General features: G+C 40.7%; 1 protein-coding gene across 1 annotated transcript; it reads left to right on the forward strand.

The window, feature by feature from the left end:
• Positions 1-11,124: 11,124 nt before the first annotated feature.
• Positions 11,125-24,375, forward strand: FBXO28 (F-box protein 28). Its single transcript, XM_061991493.1, has 5 exons — positions 11,125-11,355; positions 17,047-17,156; positions 18,143-18,281; positions 20,736-20,931; positions 22,683-24,375. Exons 1-5 carry the CDS (start codon positions 11,143-11,145, stop codon positions 23,075-23,077), a joined length of 1,053 nt encoding a protein of 350 aa, XP_061847477.1. The 5' UTR covers positions 11,125-11,142; the 3' UTR covers positions 23,078-24,375.
• Positions 24,376-25,153: the final 778 nt, after the last annotated feature.

Genomic DNA, 25,153 nt, shown 5'->3' on the forward strand with positions numbered 1-25,153 from the left:
CGCACAGTACGGGTCCATTCCCGGACCGGCAGCGGGGAAGCGCGGGTGGGAGAGCTCGGCCAAGGTCAGGACCCTGCCCTAGTCGGATCTGTGGCTCTGTGCCCTCTCTGCCGCCTCAATAGGACGGCCCTACCGCTTTTCCCTCTTTCTGCCCTTCGTGTACGCGGCCAATTCAGCATCCCTGCTCAAGGTGCGGTTTAGTTTTTTTGGTATTTTTAATTGGAGGGGACAGTCGAGCCAGCTAGAGGGGTCAAGTCAAACCTCGCAGAACAACGTTGAAATTCCAAAACAAAGCTCCAAGACCCAAAGTAAGCCCGGGCAGTCAAAAAAAAAAAAAAAAAAAAAAAAGTCCACAAATCTTTTACACCCATTTAAGAGAGGAGGAAAAATAAGTTTTTTTACTTCCTTAGAACAGCGGGCAGGATGCACATTTCAAACCCAAGTACTTTGTTAGCAGTACTTCAAAAGCTCAGCGAAGGCTTGGAAGGAAAGTATGTTAAATCAGCACCGTTACAGTACTCTGCAGCCAAACCAGCTCCAACTGTTTTTCCTACTCGTATTAAAAACTTCCCCGTAATTAAAAAGGATAAAAGGGGAGAGGATTAGAAATTCCTAGTTGAAGGGAGAGCGAAATTCAGATGTAATTTGTATATACACGTATGAAAGCAGTGAAGAAACTTCAATAGCATTGATGAAAATCCCGGGAAGTCCTCTGCAATAAGCAAGGATCGTTTAATACAACACTCTTGTGGCAACGAGGGGGGCAGAAGGGCTATAAAAAGACCAGATGGCTATTTTTGTAGTTGTCTAATTGTAGCAAAGAAAAACAAAAGACTTTTATTCTTTTTTCCCTGCAGCGCTTTGAAATACAGCAATATTTACAACACGTCGCAGAAGTGTCCCGCATCTGATTTAAACCTGCTGCGCAAAGTCTCCCCACCCCCGGTTACACTTTCGGCAGCGCTTCGCTTTTGGAAGAACCACTTGCAAAAGCGGCGGGGTTGGTCTGGGGGGTCCAGCCCGGCCACTTCTCCGCGGCCGTGACCAGTTTTAACACACACCGACACCTCCCCTCACACCCCCGATACGTTTTCCCTCCACGCGAGGCAGGGTCTCCAGAGGCCGCGACCCGCAGCCGCCCTCCCGCGCTGCGAGGCCCCGCGCCGCCGGGGCCGCGGCCCCCCCTCCCCGCTGCGGCCCCCGCCGCCGTGCCTGACCAATGAGGAGGCGCCGCCGGCAGCATGACATCACCTCTCCCGACGCCTATTGGTTGCCTCGCGAAAACAGCGCGCTGTCTCCCGGCAACGTCGTGGCGTCACGTCCCCGCCCCGTAACCCTCCGCGGTGTCCCGCGGCGCCGGCCCCACGGCACTCCCCGGCCGCCCCCTGCCCCGCGCCCGGCTGCCGCCGCGGGTTTATCTCTGCGCCCTGCTCTGGCTTAAGGGCTGGAAATACCCGCCCTCAACCGTGAGCAAAGCCCAGCAGCGCTGTTCCCGCCACGTTGGTCCCGCAGGCGTGCTCCTAAGAACTGCCTATACATTACCAGGATCTAATATACACTGGTATACATTATAGCTAGATAGAGATATATATAAACACCAGCACTCTTACAGCCCTGAGTCATACACAGCTTACTTCTCCACTGCCCATAAGCGTCAGTCAACCTACCCACAGAAGGTTTATAATCCAGTTTTCATTTGTTTGGGGATTCTTTTTTAAAATTCAAACTTTGAACTTCTTTTGTTACAGGCCAAAGCATGTGGCAATGGAGAACCAAAGTTCTGCAAAGCTCTGCTGAAGTTTTTGGAGCATCTGGGTGCTAAGGGCTATGATCTTTTAAAGTGTTCTCCAGATAGAGATACCATTTTTTTTTTTCTAATAATAATTAGAAAAACAATTTCTAAACCTGTAAAATAAAACTGAAAGAAGTTACATAAAAAACAACTGGAAAAGGGGTTTCAGGTGCATTTAAGTGTGTGGTAGCTACATTTTGCTAACACATGCTGCTCACAGGTCAACCCACAGAAGTGTCCATTAGCACAACTTGTAATTTTTACATCTTCCACACAAAATTACAACCCCATCCCTGCTAAGGAAATGAAGCTTCAAGGGGTGCACTTACTTTATTTCTGATTTTAATCCAGGCTCTATGACTCATATGCCATGATGGAGGCTCTTGGTGCCATCTGGCCACACGCTTTAGATCACAGCTTCCATTCCAACACTCGCCAGGTTTGTGGGTAAAGCGGGGTCAAAGCTGCTTGCACGTGAGCATATCTCAGCAGCACAGCTTACCTTCCCTCCAGCATCTTGTGTTTCTGCCTCCTACAGCAGTTCAGACGTGATTTCACCAGAGAAGCATGACATGAATTTCCCATGACAGGTTATTAATTACAGGAAAGATGTGGGGGTTTAAGAATAGGGAGTAGATGGTTCCTCTCCTAGTGGGAAGAAATACATGAGTGTTTCTGACCTCAGGTTCAGTCTCCAGAGTGTCAACAGTTGGAGATAACTGAGTCACGCAGAGGAGGACTGGCAAGGGGCAACAGTTCTCTGTCCTGCATATACAGAGCTGTCACACAACAAGGAAGAGAAGAGATCTGCAGGATCTGGAGCAAATGGCACAGACAGATGAAGCTTTGCACCTCATCCCAGGTTCCTGCTACTCTTGGCGGTCTCTCCAGAGCCTGCTGCAGTTGACTAAGACCACCTGCAGTTCCCTAAAATCAAGTCACAGCAAGGATCCAGGGGAAGTTAATACCCTCAGAATTGCTTGAAAATTATCCAGGAAAAGGAAAAAAAAAACCCACACAAACCCACGAAAGATGCAGCACAATCATTCTTCTTCTCTCCACAAGAGATCTACTTGATCTAAACTACAGAAACTTGCTGTAGCAGAAAGACATTACAGACAGAAGTGGTAATGAAAATCAGTAGGAAGCAACTGTATTATCTTTTCTTGATGTTATACGATGGCATCAGGGGGAGGGGAGCTGGGAAGACATTGATGCATTTTGCACCTTCAGCACGTTATTTAAAACTCCAAAATTTCAGTTAATTCCTTCAGTGCTCTGTCTTGGCAATTTTAACAGTAACTTCTCAACCTCTTGTCTATCAGCCTGCCCAAAACCTCCCCCAAACCGGTTGTGTTTTACAGTTCTGACACACTTAGGATTATCAGACAACAGACATCAGGCAACATCTCTTTTGCAATACTTTTAAAGTTTTATTTTTTTTAAATTCTGTAACTGCCATTATTTTTTAATAACTCTCTTTTCAGAAGAGAAAAAAAAAGAAAGAGAAGAGAAGAGAAGAGAAGAGAAGAGAAGAGAAGAGAAGAGAAGAGAAGAGAAGAGAAGAGAAGAGAAGAGAAGAGAAGAGAAGAGAAGAGAAGAGAAGAGAAGAGAAGAGAAGAGAAGAGAAGAGAAGAGAAACCTGATACTTACACTTAATTTCTAAGAGAGCAAGAGAGCAGTTCCAGAGAGTTTCTCAGGACACAACAGCAGCAATGTAAGATGAGCAGGCGGCCAGCTGGTTTAGCTCTGCTGTCCACTGCCACCTACTGTTAACACTCCGCCAAGTCGAACTTTGAGCTCCTGTTCCTGAGGAATACGGCTTTAAGGGCCCAGAAAGAAAGGAAAGCTTTGCAATGGAGATTGCTGGGGAGTGGGAAAAAAACCCCAAAACCAAAAGAATGGAACATGTCAGGAAAATTACTGACCTAAACTCATCAGGCTGAGGCACAGCAAAGAAGCTTCACAAGCTTGGATTCTTTGAAGCAATGCTGAATTTCTGTCACCGAATAATATGTGGCTTTTCCAGACAGTGATCCAAAGGAAAGCTCTCAACCAGTCAGGGTTGTCTAACATCCTCATAAAGGAAAAAAATAGCTATATAAAAGTAATGGATTTATACATTCAGCATCTTGACACAGTTATGTTAATCCATCTGTACCTCAGTGGCTGCTAGATTAATTTTCACTATTTAATGTTGCGTTTTTATGATTTAATTTGTTTCAAAACTATCAGATAACAGACTTTGTAGTGGAAATAGTTTTGGGAAAAACATGTAGCAGTGACTGAGTCTACCTTCCAGATGTAAAAAAGGAGTTCACTAGTTCCAAAGTCTGCATCGGAGAAATGAAATACTTACAGGTATCTGCTAACCACATCAGCTAGGACATTACATAGTATCCCCTGGAAGCTGTCTGCTTCCAGAAAAAAAAGGCTTTGCACTATGCCACATTCAAAAGACTGTATCAAGAAGCATTTAGCAGGTAAACATTTTAAATGAAGACATGGTTGCTTGCCACAACTTCTGTCAAGTCCTGTTCTTTAAGTATAAAGGTTTTCTTCAGTACTGTGGAGTGATACAATCGATATACCTTCCTCCTGTCATAAATAAATTACTTCTCACTAAAACATCTGCATTTGGCAAGTGAAATGACTCTCTTCAGTTATAATCTCCCTCGGGGAGTTTATCACATCAGTGCATGCTTAATGAAGAACATCATCAGGCCCCTACTTGAACAGTTTGTGTTTTGTTGAAAGTTACGTTCTTTTGTCAGATGAGCTCTATTTTGCTTGTGATGTGCACTTCCTTATTCACATACAGATGATACTGATTTAAAATCTAAACAAAAAAAGAAGTATTCTGTCACATTCCCGTGCCATAGCTAAAACAAAAACTAAATTTTCCAACACAAGGAACAGCTGACCTAGTTTGACCTCACTCAGATGCACAAGAATCAGCCTTGTGAAAGCACTTAACTCCGTACAAAGTGAATATAGACTTCGTTGGTCACCATACAAATGAACTGGTCACGTATGCAGGCAGCTATGTGAGACAGCAGAGGTTCAGGTTCAGACTCGGTAACCTTAAAGCTAACTAAAAAGTATTTCTTGCTTAAGTTGCATTTTCTCTGCAAACTAATCCCATTATCTCAGTTGCGAGAGACACCCACAGTGCAAAGTACATACTCACATTACTCAGTCAACTAAAAATTATATGAAGCCAGCAGCGCCCAGAAACCCACAGCACGCAGAAGCTACTTGATAAATTTGCACCGTTTTCCCTGCAATTTATTCTGCTCTTAAGCTGATAATTTAAAAGCAGAAAGTGATGTTAACACCACTGCAGATAAGCATCACTCACCGTAAACAGGTCTTTTATTTATTCCAGATGAATCAGATGAAGCTTAACTTAAAGCTTCTCCAACTTCTCAAGTTACTTGCTGGAAGAAAACTCTAATTTCCTCACTCAAAACTCTTTTCCCATGTAATTTAAATTCAGATTTTTTTCCCCCCCCCAGAGATAATTTAAGAACCAGCCAACTAAAGAAAGCCTGCACGGTGCCTTAAAGGGAGGAGGAATAAACTTCCTCTTTGGTTAGTCCTCAGTGTATTTGAACAAAAAGTGTCTGGCACAAATTAGTGTTTTGCATGCATCATACACAGCTACCATTCTTCTCAATAACTAAATTATATTCACTAGACTCACTCTGGATCCCTGTCGATGTATCTCAGCACAGACCTTGACAGAAGACTCTCTGTGCAAAATGCCTGTTTAAGGCAATTACTGTGATGTGAGGAAGCCGTATCTGCCTTTTGCCACTCATCCAGCTCCACAAGGAAGTTGGTCAGTGAGGAAGAGCAGGGAAGGAACAAAAAAATAAGCTCATTAAGCACATATATGTTCAGCTTTTGCAAATAGGAATTCTGTGATTAAAACCCCATTCCTTACCAGAAACCTCGAGATACTGATAGGCCACACAGTGATGCTGAACCTTCATCACAGCTGGATGTTTACAGAATGTTGAGAGTTAAATTTAACACTGCCATTTTACTATTGCCTTGTCCCTATTTCTCAGCTGCCAAGCAGCCAGCCTTAGCTCATACTAGCAGTCCCTCTGGAGCCAAGGGAAAATGAAACCAGAAGGAGTTCAGAAAATACAAAATTATTTCAAGATCAGACCCTCCCTCGTTTCTTCTTCATAAAGTGACTGCAGAACTGAGCAGACTACATCTTTGTTAATGTATTCTCCTGCTGACTTTATGTATTTTCTTTGCACATGCTCACACAGAGCTGTAGTCCTGTGTCTCAGCAAATCAAATGATGCTTTAGATAACCCCAGCAGACACAGGTACACGGTCTGAAAGTGACGACACTTTGGGAGCTGTCTTTTTTCTGAGGCATCAACAATATCGGTGCAGTTTCTCATGTCAGTGATGTTTCACTTAGCCCCAGACAGATATTACTGCTGTCTTAGCTGAATTATCTTTATCATAATGCAAATATGCAGTACTATACTAAAATCAAAGATATTCTTTAGAACTTACGTCAAACTTGAGACCCTCCTAATGGTGGAAACTGACTCTCCATCCCAGGATTTCTCAATATCCCAAAAGCAAATAACACAGAGATTTAGCAAAAGTTGTGTAATCTAATTAAAACCTCCTTTTTGTTTAGAGGTGTTTTTTCACCAAGCTTACCTCTGAGTACAGCTGTGTGAGGATACATGACCTGACCAAGACAACATGCTATCTAGTACCTGAATCTGCAGTCCTTTATCAAGGAAAGTATTTTGACTCCAAGGAAATAGAAAGGTTATTTGTCTGAACTCTTGTCCTTGTTATCTCCCAAGTACTTCTGTTTACCTAATGAATAGATTACATGTCTACCAACTCCAGCTTTCTTGTGGATTTGAAAACACTTTTAGTTAAATATTTTCTTGAAATTTAAACCAAAACTACCATATATAATGAAAGCTTGACTGTGCAACATGCCTAGCCTGCAAAAACTATTCAAGATTTGTCTCATCCTTATAATTTTAAGCCGAGAAAAATCTATAGAAGGTGTATTTTCTTTCACCTCGTACCTGTTTTCCTTTTGCTTCTACCTCTCAATTCCCAGGGGGTATCACATCATTCTGCCTCTCAGCTTCAGCTTATGATTACTATTAGATGCCTAATATACAGTACTACAAATAAATTCTGAGGTAAATGTAGCTTTTAGAGGTGGTTTCTTGACTAGCTTTTTTTGCAACATATAGCACTACTGTGCCCAAGGACCCATTGAAATATTGATATTAATTTAATTAAACTGGGATTACATTCATATCTGAAGCTGATCCCACATGACAATAATTATTAAGATACTTATAAGTGGGTCAAAATTTTCAGCTGCAAAACATGAATCTGTGCAAATTAACACTCCTGTCTACATTTGTTAAGACTATTTCAAAAGAAATATGATTTTCTTTTCCATTCCATTTTTAATGCCTCTCAAAAAAGATCTTTAAGCAGCAAGACCTTACTCTGCCTCAGTGTCCAGCAGCCTGAATGAAAATACAGCTATGTGAACATACAAGACTTCTTTCAATTTAGCACCTCTTTAAAAAAATCCTTAATATCCATAAAGTGAGCAAACTCTTGCCACCCCAGAGAAGCAAGTGTGCCATGTGGGAAGGCATTTTCTATTTTTTTATTGATTACACTAACTTATTAAAACAAATCTGTTCTCCTCCCACCTAACTTCTGCTCTTATCCTCAATTTTTGAGCACGCTACTCCTCTTTGCTCTTTCATTCCTCATTAACACAGCAGTTCTTGACCTAGTTACACACTTTCCTTCACCTCTAGCCACTGCTGCCCCATCCCCCCACCACTATCTTCCCAGATGTCTGCTTGTTAGCTTCTGCTTCTCAGTCTCTTTCTCTCCTCTGAATTTCTTCTCCTTTCTCACATTTGATGGTTGCGATTTTCCTTGTATTTGAGCCAGGATCCTTCCTCTTCACCACAGCTCTTGGTGTCCTTTGCTTCCACACAAAGCCCAAACATCATAGTCCATGAACTTTGAGTAAAATTTCACCCTCTCTGCTGTCCTCAACAGACCACATTCAAATCAGCTGGGACTGTGATATGCATACAGTCTTACAAGGTTGTAGTAATCTGAGAGGTTGAATCTGTTCAGCATAGAAAAATCTAAGCATTTTGTTGACAAGTTTTATGACAAGTAATGAGATTTTAAAAAAGACGGGACATTATTATTTTTTAAGATTACTACAAAGAAAATAAACCAAATAATCTTGGCCCAAGCAGTCTTCCTTTTAAACCTCATACTCCTAGGCTAAAGTACAGAGACATCATCATTTCACCTCACCCAAAATAGATTAAAATATGATATTTCTTTTGCTTTAAAAGAGACAAAACAATACATCTCCTCCAACATTCTTCTGGTGAGATGTTTCCAAAAAAATCCAGTCCAATTACACTCGTCATAATGGTATAATTGAAACTAAGGCTATTTCAGTTTTTTTTAGATCTTACAAGCAGTGCAGAAATCTAAATGAGTGCTAACCCAAATCAGGCAAATGAGGTATATATCCTGCATGAGTTGTAAAAAATTGACATGTTTGCATGCTACTTGACAATGCAATAAACTTTGCATAACTTTATTTCATCCCTTTCAGGAGGTATTTCTTATCAAGTTGTCTGGCTGCGCACCGTCCCATAGCAACTGAGAAGTTAAGCCTCTAGAGAATCTGTGATGGGGATTTTGTGTAAGTGCGTGCAGACTGCGTTTCTGCAAATTAATGCAAAGTGATGCAGGCTCAGAAAAATGGCACGTGATACCTCAGAGAAAAATGTGAATCAGAACCTGGAAGGCGGCAGATTTAGCCTACTTACTGAAGCAGACTTATTAACTATAAAGCTATTTATACAGTTGTGGTTAATAATACAAAATATATATAGTGCATATTATTAACATAGTCTAGTCAGCAATACAATAAACAAACCTATTTATTAAACAAAAAGCTGTACCTTAAAAACTGGTTCAAATTATACAATTAAAAAAGTATTCTTGAAACTATCTTGAATTATAAATGCTTAGATAGGATGCAGAAACCCACTTGCTTTTAAAGTATTGATGGACTGCCAGCTCAAACTTCATGTGCCAAGTCACAAGTTTAAAAAGAATTCTCCTGAGTGTGTTTTAAACAGCTGAGTGTGCATGTGAAAGGAGATCAGGTCCTAAAATCATGCACAAGAATAAACCCCTTATTCCAGGATAGCTAGATCATTTTACAGCAGCATTGATGAGTTGAAGGCTGGGGGGAGCAAAACACTTTCAAATCCGTACAAGGCACACAGTGTTCTGCTCTCAAAAAGGAAATATTAATTTCAGTGCACATTTTTGGAGCATCATTGGGATGACACACATAAAGGCTTACCCTTGCATCTGCCCTGATCCCAAGCTAATTCATTTTCAGTTGGACTTTTTAACTCTTAAGAAAGAGGTTGCAAGTGGGTTTCCCAAGCAAGGGAGAAGCTGCACATGAAATAAATGGGTTAAAGTAAACCTTCAAAGAGAAGTATGGCTGAAAAAAAAATGTACTGGGATGCTGCAGGCGGCTAATGCTTTAGTCCTGTAACATTTTAAACTGCACTACCTTGCTGCAGGTGCTGCAACAAATGGTCCCATTCACCCCAAACATTTTATGGCTTTTCCCATACACCTTGCTGCCATCATTTCTGGCATTTGCCCAGTGATTCTCTTCAGCAAATCAGTCTTCAGCAGCAGCATTTCCCCAATCAAGTGCACACGTGTAATGCTACTGATGTGAAAAATATAGCAGCAGGTAAAGGCTGAGGGGACTGGCACAATACTTGTCAATGGTGGAGCCAAGTTTTTTCAGGCTAAAATTGTGAAGCTATGGTGTGCCCATGACCATACTCAGAAGCATCAGGGAATATTCTAGAAATAGTCCTTGGTAACATCCATTTGCTGTCCCAGCTACTACATCCAAGAAGTCTGCCTAATATACAGGAATAAAGGCAAATAAAGGAGCAGAGTTTGGTTTATTTTGGGTGTTTCACCTCCTCAATGACATCTAATTCCAAGCAGCAGAATTAGACAGACATAGTTTTTTTGCCAGCAGGTTCTGATCCCCAAAGGCTAACAGCAGACCTGCACACCCGCTGTTCATCCCTGATGCTGGGGCCCCCCTCGCACTCACCTGTCCATACTTAAAATAGAAAAGCGTGGATTACATTTGTAAGAAGTATGTAGTTGAACCTCATTTACAACTTACAGAGGTATTTTTTTCATCCTGTAGCTGCCTCACTGTAATTCAACTGTATTTTCCTGGGGGCCGCTGCGCAGAGGGAGCACGGCCATACTCCTAAGCAACAGCAGCAGTGACTTTTGGAAGTCCTTCTCACAGTTTCCGTAGGAAGGGGCATGGAGAGGGAGGAGCTGATCTCTCCTTTCTGATGTCCTTCCATAGAGGGTGAGAGGACCGTGTAAAGCCGCCTCAGGGGAAGTCCAGGTTGAATATTAGGGAACTGCTTCTCAAGGAGAGGGTGGTCTGGTATGGAAACTGGCTCCCCAGGGAAGGGATCACGGCCTCAAGCCAGTCAGCATTCAAGAAGTGTTTATATATAGATATGGTTTAACTATTACGTTGCCCTGTGTGGAATGTGGAGCAGCCCTGAATGATCGCCGTGAGTCCCTTCCAGCTCAGAACAGCCTGTGTAGCTTTGAGCTTCTATAGCCTCCTCAACTGCCTACTCTCTTTTTTTCTCAAGAAAAATGTAGATTTGTAGTGACACATATAAGACTAATATGCAAAAGCCCAGTTCTGTGAGGTTGGGCTGCTGGTGTAGGGCGTGGTTTTGAGCTGTGGTCAGCAGCTGCATCTAAGTACCTCACGTAAGGAACCAACCAGTCATGGTGGTGTTTTCCTTTGCATCTCAACACCCTACGAAGCCCTGCTTGTGCTTTTATCCTCCACCATGTTTGCTGACAGGGAGCCTCAAGCTTTCACTATGTGCAGTAGGACAGCTTTATTTCCAGACGTTTGTTTTAATCCTGCCCCGGCGAGTTTGGGGCGCTGCCGAGCTGCCTCAGCCAAGCCTCAGGGCCCGCCCTCAGGCGGCGGAAGGGTCTCCCCGCTCTGGAGCTCCGGGAGCTGGGGCAGCGCTACACCGAGCATAGGCCATGGCGGCCCGGCAGGGGGCGCTGTCGCAGCCGGGTCGCCTAGCGACAGCCAAGCCCCGCCCCGCCCCGCCCCGCCCCGCTTGTCCACGGGGGCGGAAGTGGCGTCACAGTCCTCCCTCCGTGGAGGAAGGACCAGGTGGAAGATGGCGACGCCGGAGGAGCGGCTCCTGTCGGACGGGGAAGGCGGCGCCATGGGCTCGGCGCGGCTCTCCCCGCCCACGGTCTCCGACTCTCTCGAGGCTCTGGCGCCCTTGGAGCCTCCACCTCAGAGCAACACGCTCATGGGGCTGCCCATCGTGGCGATCGAGAACATCCTCAGCTTCCTGTCCTACGATGAGACGAGCCAGCTCCGCCTGGTAGGGGCCGGGGAGGGGAGGCGAGCGGGGAGCCCTGCTGCGGCCGGGACCCGGGCCCGCCGGGGGAGATTCGCCTAGCTGGCCAGACCCAACCGGCCCCGAGAGGGGAGCGGTGCTGGCGGGAGGTGGGGAGGTGTCGGCGTCCCCGGCCGCCCCCCGCCGGGCTGCTGCCCTCGCCGGGGACAGGGCGAGATGGGCTGGGCTGGGGCTTTCTCCCCTCTCCCTAGCCACTTTCGAGCCTTGGGTACGGGCATGTAGGTGTGTGCCTCCGTGCGAGCGTTCCTAAAGGTCTTGTACTGGCTCTTTACTTCTTTCATTCCGTTCGTCCTCTGTGATGAATTACTGGGCTGCTGGAGGCTTATTTCCCCTCGTGACTGCTTGTCCTGGGGGACTAGTCTATTGCGTCTCATGTGTGTATTTATTTTTGCCTATAGAGCTTAAGCCTGCAGGTGTAGGACAGGGTGAGCCTGCTGCTCCAAGGATTCTACCCTATCTAGAAATAAATGTGGGGCAAAAAAGAAGTCGTAAAAAAAAGCCCTCGTCTGCCTGAAAGATTGGCAGCTTCCTCCATTCGTAGTGATAGATCTAATAAAAGGTATTACCTCTACCTCCAAACTTTAGAATGCCAAAAGAAAAGTGCAGCTGTCAGTGAGGCAATCAGTGTATATCAGTCTTTAACTGCCTGCAGAAGGAGCCTGAAGTAAATTATGACATAATATGATAAGCTGCTATCTTACTGAATTTCTTATGAGGTTGTAAATAGAATAGTAGTGAGGGAGTTAATGCTTAGCTTATGTAATCCTCAGTAAACTTGTATGTACTATACTGTTTCTATTTTAAGAATTCTATTAGCCTAAACTGGATAAGACTGCAAGCATATTTCTGCAGGAAATTCAACTGCATGTGTAACTTTAAATGCTTTTCAAGCAGAAAATGTGGGGTTTATTCATATTACACCAAGTACACCAGTACCTAAATACTTCTAGCATGCTATCAGTCCACTAAAGACTTTTGCTTCTTCCATGAGAGTAGGTAGTAGATCTGTGAAAAAGATGTAAAAACTGTTTTTTCAAATTGGAACATCTGCTTTTGAGTACTTGGGGTCTGAATGGAGGGAGAAGTACATCTGCTTGTCTGGGTATGCTTAGGGTGGCATGGTCTGCAACACTAGATGCAGCACTTTCCTGCAACTTTCCCATTGCATTTTTTAAATGGTAGTACCCGTGGGAGCTGTCACAAGTCAATGGAAGGTTTTTTCTTTCTGTAGGGCTGAGCGAATGTTTGTGAGTGATGCTTTGTCAGCATGAAGCTGAGAATAGGAAAGGTGGTGGTGTAAGGACTAAAGCAGCTGTTTAACTCAGTGCTACTTAAGAAGTAAATTGTGACACTTTTATCCCTTTTTATATAGCACCTGCAAGTTTCCTTTTTCCAGAAGAAGGGTGCCCCTTTCAGAAGTTTCAGAAATATGCAAAAGTGGTCTGGATAAATACCAACTTTGATACACACATGGAAAGAATACTAGACAGAAAACGAAGGATATTAATCAGTTGGCCTTTCCCTGTTTTTAATTTTTGAGCCAGTGGCAGCCAAGAAACTTAAATCTCCGTCAAATTCCTTACTGTTCCTTTCAGAATGTGAGAGGGCACAATGAACATTCTTCTGAGAAGAAAGTACCGTTTGTTAACTGTCAGCAATTTAAAGAATCAAAGCCTTCTGGTTTGACATAGTCAAAAGTGTAGCTCATAACCACATAAACTTGATCAGCTAGGATGGTCATTCAGAACTAAATGTGTTCTTTTGACAATTCACTGAGAGAAGACTGGATGTTTTGTATAACTCCGGATGCTGTTGATGGAGAATTAAGGTAACCTTCAAAATGCTGAGGATAAATTAATAATGCAATTTCCTCACTTTCAGATTTTTAAAGGCTACAAGTAGCCTTGGGAGACACTTGCATATTCCTGTTCAGAGATCTGTCTTGCACAAGCAGTAAATTTCTCTCCTCTAGGAGAACTGACTTGAGCTGCTTATCAAAGATGAATGGATATCTCTTATAATAAGTAGTATTCTGCTAAAGGTACATTGCAGGATCCCATTAATTGAATGACAGAGAACAAATTGTTTAGGTTTCATGCATATTAAAAATGTGTCCAAAAGCAGCCTCATTAACCCCTTGGAATATGCATGCCCGTGGAGTAAAGCATCTCGAGGAAGGTAGGAAGACATCAGTCAATCTAAACAAAGTTTGATCACACATGTATAGGCATGAAATGTGGATTCCCTAAACTGATCACTTTGCATTCTCTGTATCCCAGCGTTGAAGGAAATGGATGTCCTAAGGTCTTTCTTTTCTGGATCACCTTGGCTCACTGATTTTTAAAAATAAATAAATAGAGTCTTTGAGTTGAACTCGTATTGGGTCTAGACTCTGTACAGGAAGACAGTCTAAAGACTCAGCTTGGTGGGACAACACAGATCAGCAAGTTTCCAGATTAAAATAGAAATAGGAACTTGTATTGCTTATATAGAGCATAATGTGGAGCATAATCTAAGGCTGAAGATCTCTATGTGTCTTTCTGTTGCCAAAGGACAAGGTGAAGAATGGTTTCTGCTTGCTACAGTTGTCATCAGGCAGCAATGAGCTCCTCATTACCAAAGAAGCACTTGCTTTCCTGCGTACACTATTCCTGGTGTTACTGCATTTCAAAGCATAAGTGAAGCACCTACTGGTTAAGCAGTGAAGTAGATCTAAAGTACTGGAGACTAAACAATAGGCATTGAGAATGCAGTCTTGCCTGAAATTAAACTTCAGTGCAAATCTTGAGTTCTCAAACCTATGTTCAGATAAAGTGAGTGAGAGGAAAAGCAGCAGTATTTTGCTTTCGAGCCCTTTTGCATACTTATTTCATCTACATCCTCTGATATGTCATCATAAGAGAAAAACAGAAAACACAAAAGATCCTTATGTCTGAAGCTATAATGTTCCATACCGGCATAAATCTAGGCTGCAGCTTGTCCAGAACATGAAGCTGGTATGGAATTTTTACCTGAAATTCTTATGTTCCAGTTCCTTTTAACTTGCACGTCTGAGCTTGGAAATGCATTTCTATTCAGGCTGTTAACTACAGCAAGCATGATTAGAACCAAACAACCCAGAACATCCTTCCATGAACACTCTCTAAGGAGAAGGATCTTGGATTCTGACATATGTCAGAAGTGTCTTAGATTCGGCAGCCAAGTTGTGCTTATTTTCTGCACAGCACAGATAAGGACCGATAGCTTTTGGGGCAGCACGGCTTTCATCTTCCTACAGTTTCAGTAAATCTGTATTTACAGACATTTCTATTTTAAAGCTTCTTGCTGAAGTCATCAACATTTTGTCACTTGTTTTTACTTTAGCCTGGAAAAGCATCATAAAAGATGGTGTCTGTGTAGCCTCTAAGAAAAAGACATATATTGAATTTAAATACTCCAGGATATTTTAATCTCTGTTTTGACGTTGGTTATCTGTTAGTGAAGCTTGGAAGAAATAAGGCCATCTTGAGGACAGGGAAGCTGGTAGTAGGCACCTGGTAGATAGTGTCAGTTTAGTTTGTTTACAAATGAAGTGGAAAATTAGTTATTTCATAGAAACTGTTATCTGATAAAACTCAACACGCTACAAAGCAACAGCTTGCTCCTTCTGCTTTTCACCTGGACTTGGAATATTCTAACCCTGACATTTGTATGCAGTGTCTGGTTGGATTTGACATTTGAGGAAACTTGAGCTCTTTCATCTTTATAGTTAGAATAAGAGAATATTCATAAAGATCTCCAAATACAAATAGGAGCAAATTTAACTGTTTACTTTCCTATGGTCTGCTGAATAACCAGTATCAAACCATCTTGGACTAATGAGCAGTGCTGCTTTGCATATGACTATTGACTATGCAGTCTAAAAGAGGTATATTGTTCCTATAAATACAGGTACCCTATAGTTTAAATGGTGACATCAAGAACCAGATGAGAATTAAAAGGTGATTGTTAAAATAAGTTGCAGACAATCACTTGGTTTCTGATGGTACCTGCCATCTGTTTGGTGTTTGGGTTCTAGGCTGATTATTGTCACAAATACAGCTAACATCCAGAAATTTGAGCAAGTAATTTCTCATGCTATATAGTTTAAGTAAATCAATAAGATAAAAAATATTCAGTGTTTAAAAGTCTAGTGCAGTTGGTGTTACCTGTTGGGACTTTCTGGGATGTGTGAGGGCTTCAGCACGCTGGCAGGTCCTGGCTGCCACCAGGTGCCAGTATGTGCATGGTTAAAGGAGCTGTTCCTGGGCTTCCTCTGGGTTTGTAGTTCATCATGTGTGTTTCTGTGTGATGAATAATTGCATAGCTAACACATCCCTTGTGAAGGTACAAGTTCCTAGTTCAGGGGTTTGGTAGCATTTGAACTCCAAGTAAGCTGTCTTGTACTCAAAAAATGGTATCAGATCACAGCATCCCTAATGCAGCTTCTCTCTTAGAAGAAATGTGATTATTTCCTCCTTCTTGTAGGGCCAGCATTATTTTTTATACACTGGACATGATTTAGATGACACACTAAATACAGGAAAGAGTGTACTGGACTGTACCTCTGCAGTTAGCTTGTACTTCTACTTTAACTGTTAAACAAGGAAGATCAGACAGATTGACAGCAATTGCTTAGTGGTCTGTTAATACAGATCTGTTTGAAAATAGTTCTGTTCTTATAGAAGTAGCTGTGGCTAGAGGAAGACTCACAGAAAGCAGTATAACTTCTCAAGTGGTGCTTTCCATAGAAAACAATTACAGGGGGTTTTTTTGTGGGACAATTGATGGTCTTCCTTCTGGGGTTACTTTAAAATTATGAAATGAGGAATGTGTATGAAATGTGTATGGAGCTAATCCATTTCAAAGCAGAGTCACAGTGAGAGTTGTGCACTTTAGTCCAAAAAAGCCCCAAAACAATTTCAAAGGAGATTTGGCTCACTAAGCTCTTGCATCTTCAGAACTGAATTGCAATGGCTTTAAACTTTTGTACCAGTTGGCTCTGTCTTGTAACTGATTACTTTGTGAAGGTTTAAATTGAGCAATCTCTGCCGCTATTAGTGTCCTTTCTCCCTAAATCTGTAGAAAAAATTGAAGCTGTTGGTATCTGATAGAGCAAATAAAGGAATCTGTTAAACAGAGAAGAAAATACTTTATAATACAAAAAGGAATCTTGTTTTACGTGCACTGTATTGTACAGGTTTTTTAACTTAATTGTAACTGTCTTCAAAAACATAAATCTTAGATGTTAAAACAAAACCATCATGATTATTTTTGTCTTTAAAGGCTTCCTTTTTGAGACCGCAAAATATTATCTACCAGAATCACTCTGGAGACCAACTTAAAAGCTGGCACATGCATTTGCAATTTCCATTAACATCAGAGGAAATTCAGCCTACTGTCTCTTGTTAGGCAATATCAGGAGATTAATTTGTGAGCTGTGTGGAATATAGCTGCACCTTTTTGGAGTATCGTGATCATTGTTATAGATGGTGATGCCTTAAGTTCAGCTTCTTGAAATGGCATAAAAAACAATTAAGACAAACTTTTATTATCCAGCAAGTATGAATAAGATAATAGTAAAAGTGGCTTGTGGCTGTAATTGAACCTTAAGCTTTTCTTTTTACTTAAATACAGGTTTGTAAGCGAATGGACTTGGTTTGCCAGCGAATGTTAAATCAGGGATTTCTGAAAGTGGAAAGATACCACAACTTGTGTCAAAAACAAGTTAAAGCTCAGCTTCCAAGGTATGTACCAGTTACAACTGCATTTAAATTTAAACATGCTAGATACCTTTTCAATATTCTGCTTTAAAGTATTTCTTGCTGTCTAATTCCACTTATATATTGTGAAAATTGGGGTCACATTTGTTTTAGTTTTTTTTCCCAAAGCACTTTGACCCTAAAATCTAATTACAGAATAATGATATGGATTAATGTAAGATGTCATATACTATGAAATGGAGTACTGGAAAATGTCCCTGGTATTTTAAACAGAGAAGAGTTTCTTTTCTGCCAAATCAAGCAAGAACTCCTAGCAATGAATTAATGCCACTCCTTTTCAAGATTGACTGCACTGCCTTCACTGATGATTTATCTATGACTGCTTAAAAAAAAAAAAAAGCAAAGTTTTTCAGCGTCAAGGATTAAGCAGGGGGAAGGGAGGGGAGATTTGACATGTGATCTTTACTGGGAGCTAGTTTCTCACTAAAGGAATGTCTTTTTTTCCTCTTTGCAGTGAATATGTGCAGCTGCTACTGTGTCTTATCAGATTTCACACTCAAAGTGAAGAAAATAAATGCTACTTACTGTAGAGTTTCTTTGTCAAAAGAGCTTATATCTTAACCTAAAAATTGTCTCAAGCACTAATAATATATTTTTGTCGATTGCAATGAAGTGCTAGCTGGAGGAATATGAGGAGATATGAGTGGACTCAGTGTCTACTGCTAGTTCGCACTGAAAGCTTGTTTTTAAATTGTCTGCAATTACACAGAGCGTTTATGGATCACATTAGATGTAGTAATTATTTAGACAACAAGCTTTGTCTAAAAGTGTAGTATGCTATTGCTAGCTGGTTCTCAATCCGTGTCAGGTTTTTTTTTCTATAAAGACAGAACTAATGTTAGCGGTTATGTTTTTAAACCTCAAAGGGTTTTAAAGGTGAAATTAACTTGAGCAATTTTACAGCATCATTTTGTTCACTCATTGTGAAACTGTAATGGTTTGTCTTCTAGACGGGAGTCAGAAAGGAGAAACCATTCATTAGCTCGTCATGCAGACATCCTTGCTGCTGTAGAAACAAGACTGTCTCTGTTAAATATGACTTTCATGAAGTATGTGGATTCCAATCTCTGTTGCTTCATACCTGGAAAGGTAAAATGCGGACTACAGTATGTGAATGTATATCATATTTAAACAATGTGATTGTGTAACTTCAGCTGGGACAAATCAATATAATGTCTGTGTATGTGTGTGTGTATATATATATACACAGAAACTGTGTTTTGGATACTTGCAAACAAATACAAAAGCCAATACTCTGCTATAACAGGCAGTCTGAAATGAATGAACCAGACTGTATCTGAATATTAATTACTTTAAACTTGGTTAGCAATTTCCCTTAGATTTTGTCTTAATTCTGATGTTTGACTTGTGGCATATACATCCTATCCAACCTTTCACAAGAAATGCATGATATGTAGGGTTTAATTCATAACTTTAATAGTACAAATAATGAACTGGGGGGCAGGTCATCAGAAGGTCTGGTAGCTTAGACTATGTATAACACTAAGTGCTCAGTCAATTGGAAAGATTTTAGGCACCTTTCTTAAGGATTTGAGTACGTTTAATTAAGATATTTAGCATGTAGAAACACTGTTCAGTATCACAGTGGATAGGGTGTTTTTGTAGAGTAGGTGAAATTAGTCTTAAATGTAGATGAAGTGTGTTAAATATTGCTAAACAATTCTGGTGTTTCAGAATATTTCAGAACATAAAATATAAATTATACAAGCAAGATGTACATTGGAGATAGCGTTGTTGTATAATCTATGAGAGCAGAAGTGCCTAGGAGAATTGACAAAGTCATGATCTGAGGAAGATTGGTGCAGCTTGGGGTTGAAACAAGATCTGTAAATATTAGCCTAATGCTCTATTCATTGATCTTTCCGTATTAAGTTTGGATGTGTTTGGAATTTTTCATGGGCAGATAACTGGGGGATGAGTGCAGAAGTTGGTTGTTGGATGCAGGTGAAGCATGGCAGGCATTTTTATATTAAGTACAGTAGGATAGGCTGTTGGCATGAAACGTGTCTTTATCTTGAAGAGGTAACTTGATTTCTGTACAATCTTGTTAACTTGATTTTTAATTCATTTTAAGCTAAATCATTATAGGTTAATGATGCTTACTTAGCTTTTTATATACTATGTATTTTTAAAAATATAACAAAGTCAAGCTTACATACTTGATAGTCACATAGTAAATGGAATACTTAGAAGAGTAGAAAGAAAGACAATACTCAATCTAGGCCTGGGGTGTGCAGGAGTTGGGCAAGTGAGCTTGCCAGCCATTTTCCTTGTGGGCAATGAGGCGTAATTATCTTGTTTGTATTCTGATATAAGAGCCATAAAGTTTTCTAAATTATTTACTTAGTGTACAAGCTTGGCAGCACCGCTGTTCTCTCAGGACAGTCACCAGTTCACCAGAAAATTGGTTTTTGGTCAAGCAGATTGAAGACATTCACTTAACAGTGTGTGGTTCCCTCCGCACCTGCCGTGCTCTCCTCAGGAAATCTTGTTTGAAGGAAGCTGCCACAGTATTGTCAGGAAGTGAAGTTGTGTCAGAACACGACAGTCCTGATTTGAGGTTCATCGTGCAGTGTGAGGGTTCCTGGCAATAGCAAAGCACTGGCTGCTGCAAGATTTTATACTGAGGATGGCAGGAGAATGCTTTGAAGATGTTGTTGCTAACAGGTTATAATGTGGGTGAAATTAGGGAAGTCTCTTGTAAGCCTAGTGCATGATGAGATGCTTCAGTCTCATCTAGCTTTTGCAACTTTTTAGGCTAAGCTTCCTTTATGATAACAAGGGATGCAACTGTATTGGCTTACCTGTGAGTCCTTAAAATCTGTGTTCTTTAGCATACGCTTCAACCATTCTTAATCCTCTGCAAAATACCCATGTCAGTAGTTTTGGTAAGCCAGCACTCCTATCTTGATCTGCCTCAGACTGTAATCCATAGATTAGCGTGACACCTTTTATCTCTCTTAACCAAAAGGCTCGTTTATCAAACCTGTTAAGAGGGTGCTTATGTTCTCTGTCAGTAGTGCATGGATGTTTTATTAATTGATATATTTTGGACTTCATCTGAATTTGTGGTATTTTGAGTGTATGCAAGTGAGCTCAAGTAAATACTTCAGCTCTTTGCACTGACATAAGGATAACTTGTGCTGTTTCATATGCCTCATAACTGGCTGGGGGAGTGACTGCTCTGCAGTGTGGCTTACAGTATGTTGCTTCAGATTCTCCAAAAAGAAATGATTGTGCTGTGCTGAGTATAGATTATATAATGTAGAATTCAAGTATGGGTATAGTAAAACAAAATTTCACACAATTTTGTGAGTTTAAAGAGAGTTGTAATAGATCAAGTGAATAGCTTCTCTGATACATATCATGAACAGCACTTAAAATAGATGAGCTAGAACTAGAGCACGCAGGGGTATGCAATCGTTATGTAGTGAAAAGCCCCTGAATATGCCAGCACTTCTCGAATGATCTGAAATAATCTTGCCTTTATCAGAAAATCCTAATTCTTCTTAAATGTTTTAGGTAATAGATGAGATTTATCGTGTGCTAAGGTATGTAAACTCTACAAGAGCTCCTCAGAGAGCTCATGAAGTTCTTCAAGAACTAAGGGACATTTCCTCCATGGCTATGGAATATTTTGATGAGAAGATTGTTCCAATACTGAAAAGAAAGATGCCTGGGTCAGATGTATCGGGACGTCTGATAGGAACTGCCCCAGGTATTAATTCCAATGTAAAGTTTTCTTGAGGTTTTTTTTTCCTGTAAAAATTTACAGCACTGTATCTTTTTAAAGCTCCTTCCCTGAACTGTGAGCTTTATTACATAAATATTGATACTTATTTCTTAGGAATGCTAACTGAAATTCATTTGCTTTGAAATTTAAGGAGTCTTTGTACTACCAAAAGAACAAACACTTGAATGTATGTTACAGTTATGTATGTTACACTGTAACAATATGTTACAGTGTGTATTCATTAAGCAAATGCAAATGCTTTTGTGCCACCAATGAGTGAGACTTTATCACTGCACTTGCTTGAAATGTGGCACATGAGATGACACCTCGATGCCTTTTATTTTTAGGATGGTCAGCAAATGAATTGCCCTAAGCTGTTGTAGTGCTCTAGAACTAGAACGTACTTGCATGTGCTTTTTTTTTTCACTGTCCTGAGGCACCAATGTGAACACTACCAAGCAAAATACGATAATAGTGGAAAGGCACTTAAAGTAACAGTCTGTAAAGAAGCTGTCAAACTGGTCCTTCATATACTCAGACTTTCCAGGACTTTTGTGAACCAAAGTCTAAGGCAGTTGCCTCATATAATGGCCAAAAGGAAAAGGTTTACAGAAGCGCAGTGTTTTCACTGTGCTGAACATCAGCATGCTTCTGAGGAACTGTGAAATTAACCCCTTGAGAGGATAACTTAGTGCAAATGAAAAAAAAAATAGAACTGATAGGCCTGACTGTGGGAGCTGCTTGTTTCTGGTATGTCCTCTCCATCCTTTTTGCCTTAAGTGTGAATACCATCCCTTAATTACATCCTGTTAATTAGACCTCAGTTCCATTGAGTATTGAAGTATTGCCCAAACCCATAATTGGTGTCAACTGGCTTTTCAAGGCCAAGGCTTTATGTGGCATAAAACCACCTATCTTGTGTTGAGGGAGGAGCATAACCTATCTAATGGCAGCCTTTTAGTGTCACATAACTGGAGCTGTGTTGGCATCTTAAAGGGGAAAAAAAAGAAGGAGGAGGACTGTTCTCTCTCTGCAGTGCTTAAAAATTGCATCTTACTTGCACGGCATTGCAAGAAGAGTAAAATGATGGAAAAAGCAACAGATACAATAAAGAAATTATACATTATCTGTTAGTCTGCTTAATTTAGAGGAACTTTGTTAAAACCAAGCTAAAATTCCAGAATGGTTTTAGTACTTAGGAAGAGTGAGTCTAAAGAAACATGGAAAATAAATTCCTGTATTCTGAAATGGAAGTCAAAGTGAAATACCTTGTTAAGCCTCAAACCACAAAATTTAGGACTTTTCTGCTATCTTAGTTGTAGACAGCTATTGTACTGCACTGTTGAAATACATTTATTTATTCGAACTGTTCTGTAGGAACTAATTTGTAGGCATGTTGTGGGTATTTGACTTAATATCTGTGATACTAAGTTTAGGCAACAGCATAGTATGTCTGTGTAATTTTTGATACAGCAAAATGAGAGGGCCTTAGATACAGAGAATGAATGATGAGCTGTTTTCCATATTACTGAAAATCAAGTATTTTAAATTAAATTACTTGTTCTCAGAGATATCACACATGCCTGTTAGACACTGACTAAATCTGTTTACATGTTCACATAACTTGCATTCAGATTCATGTTAGGAGAGCAGGGATAAGCAAAATAAGAAAACTGGGACACTATTTCTACCTTTGTCTTAAAGCTGAAGAATATTAATCACAGTTTTCTCTGAAGTTCCAGGGCCTTCAGCAGCACTGACGACAATGCAGCTGTTCTCCAAGCAGAACCCTTCAAGACAGGAGGTTACCAAACTCCAGCAGCAAGTAAAAGCGAATGGCTCGGGTGTGACGGCCCTGAAGCGGGAAATCTCCGAGCTTCGTGTCAAAGTGCAAGAGCAACAGAAACAACTCCAAGATCAAGATCAGAAACTGCTTGAGCAAACCCAAATCATAGGTGAACAGAATGCCCGATTGGCTGAGCTTGAACGCAAGCTGCGAGAGGTGATGGAGAGTACAGTAGGAACTTCTTCGGGTTCTGGCTCAAATGAACAATCTCCTAGAAAACGGAGGAAGGCGGTTGAATCCACAGACAGTCCTAGGAAATCTAAGCGCCTTCGAAGCAGGAAATAACTTGGGAGTCAATGCCACCTTCAGGAGGATACACTGCTTTAGTGGCCCAAGCAGGTCTACTTGTTTGGATACTTAGGCTGCTGTCTCTTCAAAACACCACTTAGACTTGAACAGTAATTTTCCTTCATTAAGACTTTTCCCCTGCTTTCTGTATGGGTGGGCCTAATGCACAGAATCGTTAAGATTTGCAATAGTTACATACTAACCAGACCTGTTCTGTTATGTTTGGAAAGGTTAATTTTTTTTTTTCTCTGTGCAGATGTGTTTTAAAGTAAACTTATTTGTGTTTATGCATATGTTCACATAACATCTTAAATAAATTCAGTCTTAACTGAACTAAAAAGCTAAGCGTAAAAACAGATGTCCTGTTCACTTGAAAGAAAGATCCCCTTTCAAAATCTTGTTTTGGAGAACTTGACCTTTTTTGTTACAAGTGACCTTGTCTGGAATGTCTGAAAAGTAGTTAATGCTTTTCAGGAATCTCTGTAATCAGTAACACTGACTTCTTAAGCTACAGCATTGGCTATATATTTTTGTAAACTTATAAGGAAGGGCCTTCTATCCAGTCTTCCCATGCACACCCCCTGGTTCTAGGTCTTGGGAGCCATATTCTACATTTGCATGGATAGATGCATGTACAGCTTAGCCTGCAAAAGCACTTGCCTGAAATTGGTCTGAACTCTATAAAAAGACCTATAAAGCAATGTCTTTGTTCCTCGGCCATAACGGTGTCTGCTTTGGGCCCAACTGCTTTCTTATAGTGAGGTGGGCCCGTGAAGCCAGCTGCCAGAAAGCTGGAACCCAGGCCATGTACCTGCCACTCTCTCTGCCTGTAGACTGCAGGTGATGTTAGCCAAAGCTGGTGAACTGAGAAGCTGCCTGTGCATTGCTTGATTCATCGGCCAACACCTGATTGGTGTCAGACAAATTGTCCCTACAATGAGGGGGACATCAAAATATGATGTATGATGGGAAAAACTTTATTTTGTATGTATGTGTTGGGGGTGGGGTGGAAATTTCTCTGTAACGCTGGTGACAATGTTCTAAGCTTTCCTTATCCTGAAAGGTAAATCACTTCAGACAAAGCTTTAATTTCTTTTGCACTTCTGTTTTGAGCTTGTAACTAACTGGAAAAGCATGTCTTGCACTGTTCAGTCTCTCTGGTCACTTTAACAACCTCAGAGTTGTGCACAGTGATTTTTTTTTTCCCCCAATCTGTATATTTTTGGAACTTTATACAAATACCATTGTCCTTGGTTTTGTTTTCATGTACTAAACTATGTAGCTTTATCATTTGACTTACGTTTTCTTTTTTTTTTTTTTGATGACGAGGTGGGAACGCTGCGTTCAACTTGGTATGGCACTGAAAATGCAAACGCTACATTTGTAGCTGTTCCAAAATCTTGGTAGTATTACAAGGAGTTAAAGTGCAAATTTCTCTTACATTTTGTACTGCTGTCAGCATAACAAAGGGGTTGTATTTAAATCACCAAACAAATCAAAATCTGGTCAAATGTTAGGTAAAAATGGGAAAACAGACATTTTCCCCAAAACTTCAGCTACAGTTTTTACTTCTAAAATGTATTTGCTCATATCAGAAGTAACATTGCAAAAGCCTGACTGTTGGCAGATGTTTAATTTTCAAATAAACTTGTGCAGTAGTTTGAGCCTGTTTCTGGAGAAAAGTATGAAGGAAATGATAAAAGGTTACCTGGGGAAAGGTTTCACTGTTAAAGGAGCATTTGCTATTATTACTCTTGCATGGCTCAGAAGTTTTTTTGTTGTTGCAGATTCCTTCAAGATAGACATCAGCTGTTTGGTTTGAAAATAGTAGCATTGACTTTATCTTTTAAAATATAACCTTTTTGAGTTAAAGGGCCATCATGATGGCTATAATAAGTGTGTATCATTTGATACAGATTAATTTAATGTCATTCATGAAGACAAATTCATGTAACGGTCCAACTCCCACATAGCTGGGGTTGAATGCTTCTAAGCATCTCTAAACCTGTGAATTGCATTTATTCAAAAGTTTTATTTGTACATCTCAGGTTTCTTTATTAACTTCTGGGAGCT

Source organism: Colius striatus, chromosome 2 (genome assembly GCF_028858725.1).
Source record: "Colius striatus isolate bColStr4 chromosome 2, bColStr4.1.hap1, whole genome shotgun sequence".
In the NCBI taxonomy this organism is placed as follows: Eukaryota; Metazoa; Chordata; class Aves; order Coliiformes; family Coliidae; genus Colius; species Colius striatus.

Coding starts and splice junctions, on each gene's coding strand:
- FBXO28 (XM_061991493.1), top strand. CDS start 11,143: ATGGCGACGCCGGAGGAGCGGCTCCTGTCGGACGGGGAAGGCGGCGCC. Junction 11,356..17,046: donor AGACGAGCCAGCTCCGCCTG/GTAGGGGCCGGG, acceptor ACTTAAATACAG/GTTTGTAAGCGAATGGACTT. Junction 20,932..22,682: donor TCTGATAGGAACTGCCCCAG/GTATTAATTCCA, acceptor TTTTCTCTGAAG/TTCCAGGGCCTTCAGCAGCA.